The sequence below is a fragment of the Myxine glutinosa genome, chromosome 1, assembly GCF_964187855.1.
Source record: "Myxine glutinosa chromosome 1, kmMyxGlut1.1, whole genome shotgun sequence".
Lineage (NCBI taxonomy): Eukaryota > Metazoa > Chordata > Myxini > Myxiniformes > Myxinidae > Myxine > Myxine glutinosa.
Window position 1 is genome coordinate 80,369,724 of NC_136261.1, and position 12,311 is coordinate 80,382,034.

Below are 12,311 nucleotides of genomic sequence, written 5' to 3' on the forward strand. Positions count from 1 at the left end.
TCCCCTCGAGCCCTGATTGGCAGCTCGTGCTTACCGATGGCTCGTCCTCCACCTTCCTTCGGCCTTGTTCGACTTGTTCAGGCCTGCCGCGTGGTATTTCGGTGCCAATACCAAACCAAAGCGGCATAAGGACACCTAATTTTCATTATCCTACTCAATGCAAAACTAAACACAGGAAAGGTCTAAGCTTACATTTACTAAGAAATAACTGAACTTAAGCGAGGCTACATGTTGTAGTGTAACTAACTAGGAGGGGAAATTAACCTTTATTACAAAACCGCAACAATATATATACATATTGTTACAGACGTGGCTTAGATGTTATTTACCGAGCGGTTTTGGTATGACCACGTCTGCACAAGTTACCCGATTATACTCGAACGTTGACTAATCGCGCTACGCTAGGTCAATAAAGGCAATAAAGGAAAAGGACACACGGCTGGGTTTCAAATGACACGACACCCAGGGTTCAGTTCTCAAGACCTCCGGAGGAGGTTATATTAAGGCGGAAGGTTAGATTACAACTACAAGAGGTACAGCATAGAAAGACAAGCACTTAGACACACTCTTATATTATTCCCAACAGACGACAGATAAACGGGACAAAAGGCTGACTCACACGGGGATTGATGGCAAGGAAAGGCAGAATCGATGGCTCCAGGTGCACCTGGGCTCGAGGCAGAATCGACTCGGTCCGGCCCAGAGATGCGGGAAGGTCACAGCGCTCGGAGATGGTGACTTGTCTGCTCAGGCTGGGGGCGCATCTGACGTCACGTCCGCTACGTGGCCGCGTATATCCGGCGGGGAGTGACACGCCCTCGGCTCGTTAGCTCCGCCTCGTGGAATCGGCACGTTGCTTCTCATTGGGTGCGTGCGGGGGGTTTACCAGGCTCCGCCCTTGACGAGGAGCTGACAGCCAGCCCCTTTGTGGTAACCCCGTGGAGCGCATGGTCTGGAGCGCATTGTCAATGGCGGCTAACCGAGCCGGTGTGATGACGCACACTCCCCCCGCGCAGCGTCGTTGTTGTTGTAATTGTTGTTGTAGTTGTAGTTGTAGTTGTTGTTTGGGGAAGAAGATGGAAGGAGGTATGGGAAAGGTCCTAAACTCACTACTGGTGCCATATAATCACATTCTGGTGCAACGAAGAGTCAGAATTAATGGAAAGGAGTCCTTAACTGACATAGACTAAGAATAACTAGCAAGATGTCCGAAAGTTGTCTACGTGTGATGCGGTGGACCTGGGCACGACATTTAATGGGGGAAAAAGGGGAAGGTCGGCTCTACTGATTGTTGTTTACAGACAATGGGACTAGGGAATGGGGGATTGGGGATAGTTGGGGAGTATTGGGGAAATAGGGGAATATTTACAAGCGGATATGGAGGCCAAATTCCATATTCGCAACATTGCACCCTTCTCTACCCTCGGGGCGTCCCGACCCGATAAATTTTTACCTACTTTAGTGTGGCACGCAATGTAGTTCCCTCTACTATTAACTCTACCCTGAGTGCGACAGTTTTACAGATATTCACAAATGAGTAAATATGTCCCCCTGCGACGTTGCACCCTTCTCCTCACAGAAACACACCCACAGGATAACCGAATCCGGAAAGAATCCTCAAACTAAACATACAGCCGGTAGGGAGCATTATTTACACAAGACTACGCTGATATTTACACTACGATCCAGGACCTGTTTTTGGAGGAACACATGCAGATGTTATGCATAGAGAGAGCACGCATGCTAGCATCGATACACCAACCCACGAGTGCTCTGTGGCCTACGGCCTTTAATAATGTGCAGAGCACCCCTTCCAAGCATCAAGCACCACCCCATCACACAGTGAGCACCATCCGGTGCACCAATAAAGTGTCTATAAATCACCGGTGGTGTCGCAGCCGGCCGATGTTCTGCCGCTGGTCTTCCCTTCGTGTGGTGCACTTGGCCTTCTTGCCTCTTTCAAAAAATAAAGAAAGGCGCCAACCGCGTCCATTTCTATATTGTGGCCTTCAGTGGTGTCAACTGTTAGTGGTTCACCTGTTTGGCATAGGTGCTACGTTGACCCATAGGTCCTTCCACGGGTGGTGCTTGGCCGCAAAAGAACTGCGGTCCATTGTGGGTGGCCACAAACATTGCGGTCCATATGGTGTATTGATCCAAGCAGCAAGCAGCGAAAGTGCAGGCCCACAACTGCGTAGCCAGCACCGCTCTCTCCTCTCTCTCCACCCCAAAGCCAGATCCTCGGAGGTGGGAGACAAAAGAAGCAGACAAGTGAGTAAGGTGGTAAGGGCGCAAAAGTGCACGCAATGTAAGATGATGCACACTGGGGGCACATGGGAACCAGGTGAGACAGGTACGTTCCTATCGTACGCCCCCCCCCACCAGGTAACCTACATGGCCCCTCCCTTACCCCTTACTGTATCCACAAAACACAACACTACCCATAAACATCTACTTTACAAATCAACAAACATCCCTACTGTCTTCCCCGTTCCTCCCATGAACCAAATTCGTCTTCTCTCCCTCCTAACCAATCAAATTTGCCATTTTCAACTCTCATCAAAATTTGCCATCTCCAACTGCACATCAAAATTTTCCATTACCAATTCATCATCAGTCCCTCCTAGGGAGGGAGAGATGGAATCACCCCAATGTCTCATCCACGTCGTGATGCGTCTCACAAATCCACAGCAATCTCATTTCCTGCAACAAAACAAAGAAAACACAGGTGTGGAGTCATCATCATCACCACAGGTAAGTGGCTGCGTATGGTGCGACAGGTTCATCAATCCTAACTATTTCCTAAATGACTTTAACAACTTTACACTACCCGGGGTCTTTCTCCGGCCAAACCATTGGCCCTCTTACACTATGGGTTCTAAAAACCAATTCCCATTGGCCAAACTGTGGTGCTTTTCAATTTGGGGTCTCACTCCCCCGATTCATCTCCCGGTGCCCTCGCACAATTTCTGGGCTGTGGCGTGTACCTCTCCCAGTGGGTCTACCCACCTGCACACCTCCACCACTGCAGTTGCCTCCGAGCTTACCTGCTCCTTACCCTAACCTATCTACCTGGGGAAGGCCCTCTGGCGCTCTCCCCACTCCGTGCCCTCTCTGGCACTGGGCTGCCCGATCCACACCCGGGATCCTCAGGCACCCACTCACAACTACCGGCTCCCAGAGCCCACCTGCGGCCTCACCTGGCCGACATCCTCACAGTGGTGGAGTGCCCAACCAACTACACACACTAACAGGCTACACGCCCAGCCATTTCCACAACACTAATGCACCCATTCACAACACCATTCTGCAACCGCACCACAAATGCCAATATCCAACCACAATTTACCTGTACCCTCTACCTAACACTTACACTACCCGCCCCGGGTATCCGTGATAGGGGTCCACTCTTCCCCCATCCACACCTTCGCACCATGCACACCACTCCGTACCACTCACTCCAACTCTCTCCACTCACCTGTACCTGCACACCTGTGCTCTCACACCTGGTGCCGCCTGCACCCTTCTCTCCCCAAGCGCATTCGCGCTGATCTACAACACTCACTACTCACACACTGCTCCACACACCTGTCCAGTTGCACACCTGTGCAATCACACCTGTTCAATTCTCACACACACGGCATCATCTCAGCTAACTACTCCCTTCTGAAACTTGCGCTTCCCAGTCGCCCCTTTAAACTATTGCGCTCCCTCGTCATTATCATCCATACTAAACTACCTGCGTCCCCACTACAGGTATCAGTCACTAACTAACCTTAACGTCACCTAATGTCATCTTCTAGGGCCCTATCCATATAACCTAACCCACCCGGGCTAGTTTTCACTGCCATACACCCCATAAACTATAGCTCCTTTGCCCCCACCATGGGAAGGGTGGCAGGGATGCCACCCTTACCCACCGGGCCTATCGCTCACTACCAATTTTGCACATCAAATTTCAATAAATCAAAAATTTTGCCAATCACTGCCCATCATCTGCCAATCACTACTGCCAATCCCTTGCCAATCATCAAATTTTGTTTTTCTCTAATTTTGGGTCCAAAACACTAACCTCATCACCCAGTCTACTCACTAATACCTCTCGGTGCGCCAATTCCTGTCCAAAGCCCGGCTTCGTAAAGCCAAGCCATGAATGCGGGTTGTTTTGTGCTGGCGGCTGGATGCGTCCGGCATTCGGGGCAGGGACGGGGGCTTACCCGGGCCGAGATCCCACGCACCCCCTCGGCGTGGAGCCATCCAATTGCCCGATCTCGACCTGCCGGCACGTCTCACCAAGAAGTGGTCGCCATGACGACCCTTTCTATCGGGCTGCCCGCTCCGCCTAGTGGAGCACGGACGCGGCCGTTCAAAGCGAGGCCCGGCACGCACCGAGGGCCCGCTTCGGCTAAAAGTCGACCTAACCTCTAACCTGGTTACCGTCGATGCTTCACCTGGACGCTTACACCCCGCAGCCCGTTCCTTGCTCACACATCCAGCCGTTTCCATGCTCCTTGTACCGTTCCTTACACACCCAGGTACACCCATTCCACTCACAGCCTTGGTCACACACCTGACCACCGAACACTTTGGCACACATTCGTTGGTAGCACACCTCACTAACACACCTCTTCGCGCCCCCTCCTCTGTCACCTCCTCTGTGACAATCACAGGGGTGCTCTCATTCGCACACCCAACCACGTGCCTCACCACCAACTCCAGCGTGCATTCCCACTCACGCTCTACCATTCCAGGTGTGCATCCTTCCATCCCAGGTGTACATCCTCGCTCACCTGTCACGGTCACAACTAACTCACGCTCCATGTCACTCTCACTACTTTCACCTCCATTCCTGACAACGCACTCGCCCTTACTCCCGACAGCGCACTCTTTCCTCATGCACCTGTCCGTTACACACCTTTCTCGCGCACACTCTCCCGTTACACCCTCTGTAACACTCACCACAGGTGTGCATTCTTCCTTACTTTTGACAGCGCACTCTTTCCCCATGCACCTGTCCGTCACACACCTCTCTCGCGCACACTCTTGCGCACACTCTCCCATCACACCCTCTGTAACACTCACCACACCACGCTTCCATGTGCCCCCTCGCACACGCGCTACGACCGACTCACTCTCGCCAGCACCCTCACTCCTTGGCACGCACTTTTTCCTCACACACCCCAGAGTCGGACTTTCTCGCACACCTCCTCTTTCGCACACCAGACCTGTCGCACACTTCACCAACGGCCTCTCACGAACACCCGGGTCTATCTCGACCCCCAAGCTTCTTAAATCCCCTGGCGCATCATACGCACGACCATATTGGTCACCACTTACACCGGGTCCTCTTCCTCTTCGCTTCTCCTCCATCACCTGCGAATCCCTCATCCGGTTAATGGGCACATCATCACGATCCAAACACAGACTTTGGACCAATTCTTTTATCTCCTCTTTTATCTCTTTCTTATCCCCTCTCCGTCGCTTCTTAATTTCGCTCATCCCTTCTTCCACTTCTTCTAGTTTCTGCTTCACCTCTTTTATTCCCCGGTACGTCTCCTCCAGCTCGTCCTCCAAGGCTACCTTGACCGTTTCCATGTGCGTCCTCACCTGCCGGTCCTTCGTCTCCATTACCTCTACCACCTCGTCCAACCTCGTTGTCAGTCCCTCACGTACCATCTGACATTCCCTCTTCGTCGCTACCAAGTCATTTTTTAGGTCATTTTGTGTCGCTTTTAACCCTCCTATTACCGCTGTGTTCTTCTTTACCTGACCCGTTAGTTCTTTTTGTCCCTCTGTTAGCTGCTCCACCTCCTGCGTCAGGTCCTCTATGCCCCCTTGTAACTTTACAGTCCCCTTTCTCACCTCCTTCTCCATGTGCTCCTTACAGTGCCTCACCTCCTCGCGCACTCCTCCGATCTCCTCACTCACTCCTCTCCTGATCTCCTCTCCCATCACTTGCATCTCCTGCCCAGATGCCACCCTCATCTGCTCCATTTCCTCCCTGTGAGCATCCAGTTTGGCTTCTACCCCCATTCTGACCCCCTCTATCTGCTGCCCCATTTGGTTAACTTCCCTTTCCGCTTGGTCCCTCATGTCCCTCAATTTGCCTTCCATGGTGTTTTCTAACCCCTCTAACCCTTTTTGCATCCCTTCCATTTGATTCTCTTGAGCGGCCATTCTGTTTTCTACCCCCGTTAACCCCTCCTGTATTTCCCCTAATCTATCGTCTAATTTCCCAAATTTCATGTCTAATCCCTTAAAATTATTGTCTAATCCTTCTATTCTACTCCCTAACCCTCCGATCTGGGCCCCCATCCTTTGTTCTAACCGTTGGCTATTGGCCCCCATGTCCTCCCTCAATTTCTCGCTATTGGACCCCATGTCCTCCCTCAATTTCTCGCTATTGGACCCCATCTTTTGTTCTAACCGTTCGCTATTGGCCCCCATCTTTTGTTCTAACCGTTCGCTATTCTGGGCCATAAGGGCCTTCATTTGTATGAAAAACAAGTTCAAATCCACCGGCGGCGCTGCCACGGTCGCGGGCGCGGTGATCAGCGAGGCGCCATTTTGCGCTCCCGCAATGTCGGGCACAACGACGCTATTTTGTGCGTCTGCTACCCTCGCTGCTTCGCTCTCCTCCTGTCCCTCATGTCCCTCAATTTGGTCCTGGACCGACCCTGCCTCACTCTCCCCTACCGGACCCCAGCTGTCTTGGTCTGCCATAGCGCGACTTTCAAAATTCGGGTTTTTATACAACAAAACAAATTTCGGCCGTTATAATTTCGCGCGGGAAACGCGCTCCGAATCGATTCTAATTGTTACAAATTTGGGCCTAATAACGCGCGGGAAACGCGCTCCGAATCGATTCTACTTGTTACAAATTTGGGCCTAATAAATTTAGTCCCGGGTTCGAATCCCACTCCTGACACCAATTGTTACAGACGTGGCTTAGATGTTATTTACCGAGCGGTTTTGGTATGACCACGTCTGCACAAGTTACCCGATTATACTCGAACGTTGACTAATCGCGCTACGCTAGGTCAATAAAGGCAATAAAGGAAAAGGACACACGGCTGGGTTTCAAATGACACGACACCCAGGGTTCAGTTCTCAAGACCTCCGGAGGAGGTTATATTAAGGCGGAAGGTTAGATTACAACTACAAGAGGTACAGCATAGAAAGACAAGCACTTAGACACACTCTTATATTATTCCCAACAGACGACAGATAAACGGGACAAAAGGCTGACTCACACGGGGATTGATGGCAAGGAAAGGCAGAATCGATGGCTCCAGGTGCACCTGGGCTCGAGGCAGAATCGACTCGGTCCGGCCCAGAGATGCGGGAAGGTCACAGCGCTCGGAGATGGTGACTTGTCTGCTCAGGCTGGGGGCGCATCTGACGTCACGTCCGCTACGTGGCCGCGTATATCCGGCGGGGAGTGACACGCCCTCGGCTCGTTAGCTCCGCCTCGTGGAATCGGCACGTTGCTTCACATTGGGTGCGTGCGGGGGGTTTACCAGGCTCCGCCCTTGACGAGGAGCTGACAGCCAGCCCCTTTGTGGTAACCCCGTGGAGCGCATGGTCTGGAGCGCATTGTCAATGGCGGCTAACCGAGCCGGTGTGATGACGCACACTCCCCCCGCGCAGCGTCGTTGTTGTTGTAATTGTTGTTGTAGTTGTAGTTGTAGTTGTTGTTTGGGGAAGAAGATGGAAGGAGGTATGGGAAAGGTCCTAAACTCACTACTGGTGCCATATAATCACATTCTGGTGCAACGAAGAGTCAGAATTAATGGAAAGGAGTCCTTAACTGACATAGACTAAGAATAACTAGCAAGATGTCCGAAAGTTGTCTACGTGTGATGCGGTGGACCTGGGCACGACATTTAATGGGGGAAAAAGGGGCAGGTCGGCTCTACTGATTGTTGTTTACAGACAATGGGACTAGGGAATGGGGGATTGGGGATAGTTGGGGAGTATTGGGGAAATAGGGGAATATTTACAAGCGGATATGGAGGCCAAATTCCATATTCGCAACAATATATATACAGACTTGGCATTTAATATGGAATATTTTTTTGTTGTTGACTTGGGTTTACTTTCTTAACTCAGCATTTCAATCTGGTGAGTTTCTTTTACACTTTGGTGATTTATTTGTTAAAAGAACCATGTCACTGATTGTCTGTCGCAGCAAGAAGTCAACAACAGGATTATATCACAGGTGGCATGGCAAAATGTACGGACAGGTGCATTTGATGATTGGCTTCACAGTCGGGCATACAAGGGTTGTTGCGTTCTGTATTAGTGAAAAACAACTGCTGCACGTCTCCAAAAGTTATTGCCGCTTCCTCTGGAGATGGTCCGTCAACTCGACAATGCTGTTTGTCATGGAGTGGTGGCTTTACGAAATTACGGCATGAAACAGCGTGCTATTGCTCGGCAGTATGGCATCGCTCAAGGTCAGGTGTCAAAGATCCTGAAACGAAATGGTCAGAGGGGTGTCCCTACTCCAATGCCGAGGCCAGGACGTCCCCGCAGAACCACACGGAGGGATGATCGCCAGCTGCACCGGTTAGTCCGCAATGGCCGTACCAAGTCAGCTAATCGGCTTAGAGCTGAGTGGCAGCAACTGACAAATGTGCCTGTATCCAGAAGGCTAGTCAACCAACGACTGGTTGTAGCAGGCTATTGTGCCAGGCGTCCCCTGAGAAAGCCACGCCTGAACAGACAACACCGCCAGCGCCGATTGCAGTGGGCCAGAGAGCTCCGTCAATGGCAGCCAGGACACTGGAATCACGTGATCTTCAGTGACGAGTCTAGATTTCTGGTCTATCGTCAAGATGGCCGCTTCCGGGTGCGCAGACAAGTGCATGAAGCCGACAACAAAGATTGTATAGTGCCAAGAGTCCAAGCTGGAGGTGGTGGGGTGACCGTTTGGGCTGCTTTTCATGCAGGGGGCAAAACTGACCTGGTTGTTCTGAATGTAAACCTGAACCAGTTCATGTACAGGGACATTCTGGAAGAAACATTGCTTCCATTTGCTCGTGCAGTCTTTCGAGGAAACTTTGTCTTCCAAGATGACAATGCACGGCCTCATCGTGCTCGCATGATCCAACACTTTCTTGCTGACCGTGGTGTAGAGCATATGGAGTGGCCTGCCATGTCCCCGGATATGAATCCGATAGAGAACTTGTGGGCAGAATTAACGCGTCAAATCGACGACTTGGACCAGCAGCCGACCTCTGTGCGTGAATTGCAGCAGACTATTGTCACTGCATGGCAAGCGATTCTTGTCCAAACCTTGGCAAATCTCGTGAACAGCATGCCTCAACATGTACGTGCTCTCCTGAATGCTCGTGGGGGTTACACGAATTACTGAACTGTAATTTTACTGTCCGTAATCCCGGTCGTAATTTAACTTTTGTTTTCGTTAAAAAATTTTTGGCTAATGTGCAAAATAAAGAGATACTTCTGGAAAACGTACAGAAGTTTAACACAGTACTGTCCATGAATTGAGTTCGATATCAGTTTACATCACTTTCAAGGATCAATTTATTTGTTTAGAAATGTCAAATGTGGTTTTTGTTTCTTTTAAAGGTCACATTAACAAAATCTAGAATGATTTCAACATAATTCCAATGAACTTTTGGTTCTAAGACATCTTGAAAAGTAAGTTCACCCCCACAAAAAAAATATTAAAATATTTAATGCCAAGTCTGTATATATGTATATATATATATATATATATATATATATATATATATATATTGTTACAGACGTGGCTTGGATGTTATTTACCGAGCGGTTTTATGGTATGACCACGTCTGCACAAGTTACCCGATTGTGCCCGAACGTTGACTAGTCGCGCTATGCTGGCTCAATAAGAAAAAGAAGACACCCGGCTGGATTACACTAACACAACACGACACCAAGGGTTCAGTTCTCAAGACCTCCGGAGGAGATTATATTCGTACGGAAAGGTCAGATTACAGGGGCTAGAGTTATAATCACAGAAAGACAGGCACTTAGACACACTCTTATATTAACCCCGGACAGACGACAGACACACGGGACAAAATGCTGACTCACACGGGGGTTGATGAAAAGGAAAGGCAGGTCGCGATGGCTCAAGGTGCACTCTTGGCTCAAGGCAGAATCGACTCGGTCCGGTCCAGAGATGCGGGGAGGTATCGTCGCGCTGGGGGTGGCGGTGGCTTCTCTCTCCAGTCTCCAAGCTGAGGCGCATCTGACGTCACATCCGGCGCGTGGCCGCGTATATCCGGCGGGGAGTGACACGCCCTCGGCTCGTTAGCTCCGCCTCGTGGAATCGGCACGTTGCTTCTCATTGGGTGCGTGCGGGGGGGTTACTGGCTCCGCCCCTGACGAGGAGCTGACAGCCAGCCCCTTCGGGGTAACCCCGTGGAGCGCATGGTCTGGAGCTAATCGAGCCGGTGTGAGGACGCATCCTCCCCCGCTCCGCCGCCATCTCCTCTGTTGTTGTTGTAATTGTTGGTGTAGTTGTTGTTATTGTTGTTGTTTGGGGAAGAAGATGGGAGGAGGTATGGGAAAGGTCCTAAACTCACTACTGATGCCATATAATCACATTCTGGTGCAACGAAGAGTCATAATTAATGGAGACGAGGCCTTAACTGACATAGAATAAGAATAACTAGGAAGATGTCCGAAAGTTGTCTACCTGTGGTGCGGTGGACCTGGGCACGACATTTAATGGGGGAATAAGGGGAAGGTCGGCTCTACTGATTGTTATTTACATGCAATGGGACTAGGGAATGGGGGATCGGGGAAAGTTGGGGAGTATTGGAGAAAATAGGGGAATATTTACAAGCGGATATGGAGGCCAAATTCCATATTCGCAACATTGCACCCTTCTCTACCCTCGGGGCGTCCCGACCCGATAAATTTTTACCTACTTTAGTGTGGCACGCAATGTAGTTCCCTCTACTATTAACTCTACCCTGAGTGCGACAGTTTTACAGATATTCACAAATGAGTAAATATGTCCCCCTGCGACGTTGCACCCTTCTCCTCACAGAAACACACCCACAGGATAACCGAATCCGGAAGGAATTCTCAAACTAAACATACAGCCGGTAGGGAGCATTATTTACAAGACTACGCTGCTATTTACACTACGATCCAGGACCTGTTTTTGGAGGAACACATGCAGATGTTATGCATAGAGAGAGCGCGCTTGCCAACATCGATACACCAACCCACGAGTGCTCTGTGGCCGACGGCCTTTAATAACGTGCAGAGCACCCTTCCCGAGCATCAACAGCACCACCCCACCACCAATCGGTGCAGTCACCATTGTTCATTGGAATAAAAATAAATTCGACAACCCCTAACCCTGCAGGTGTCTCTTGCTCTTCTTGTGGTGCACTTGGTGTCAACTAAAAGTGGTTCACCTGTATGGCATAGGTGCCACGTTGACCCATAGGTCCATCCCCGGGTGGTGCTTGGCCGCAAACGAACTGCGGTCCATTGTGGGTGGCCACAAACATTGCGGTCCATATGGTGTATCGATCCCGGCAGCAAACAGCGAAAGTGCAGGCCCACAACTGCGCAGCCAGCACCTCTCTTTCCTCTCTCTCTACCCCAAAGCCAGATCCTCGGAGGTGGGAGACAAAAGAAGCAGACAAGTGAGTAAGGTGGTAAGGGCGCAAAAGTGCACGCAATATAAGGTAATGCACACTGGGGGCACATGGGAACCAGGTGAGACAGGTACGTTCCTATCGTACGCCCCCCCCCCCACCAGGTAACCTACATGGCCCCTCCCTTACCCCTTACTGTATCCACACAACACAACACTACCCATAAACATCTACTTTACAAATCAACAAACATCCCTACTGTCTTCCCCGTTCCTCCCATATACCAAATTCGTCTTCTCTCCCTCCTAACCAATCAAATTTGCCATTTTCAACTCTCATCAAAATTTGCCATTTTCAACTCAACATCAAAATTTGCCATTACCAATTCATCATCAGTCCCTCCTAGGGAGGGAGAGATGGAATCACCCCAATGTCTCATCCACGTCGTGATGCGTCTCACAAATCCTCACAGCAATTCTCATTTCTGCAACACAACCAAAGAAAACACAGGTGTGGAGTCATCATCATCACCACAGGTAAGTGGCTGCGTATGGTGCGACAGGTTCATCAATCCTAACTATTTCCTAAATGACTTTAACAACTTTACACTACCCGGGGTCTTTCTCCGGCCAAACCATTGGCCCTCTTACACTATGGGTTCTAAAAACCAATTCCCATTGGCCAAACTGTGGTGCT

The 12,311-nt window shown here is 50.4% G+C and overlaps 1 protein-coding gene across 1 annotated transcript in view; it reads right to left on the reverse strand.

Moving 5' to 3' along the window:
* The window catches only part of LOC137425531 (uncharacterized), a 578,290-nt gene extending 566,664 nt beyond the window's left edge, over window positions 1-11,626 (reverse strand). The window contains exon 1 of the mRNA XM_078773845.1: window positions 11,430-11,626. Within this exon, the coding sequence (XP_078629971.1) occupies window positions 11,430-11,525 (96 nt within the window). The 5' untranslated portion in view covers window positions 11,526-11,626. The remainder of the gene's footprint in view (window positions 1-11,429) is intronic.
* Window positions 11,627-12,311: the final 685 nt, after the last annotated feature.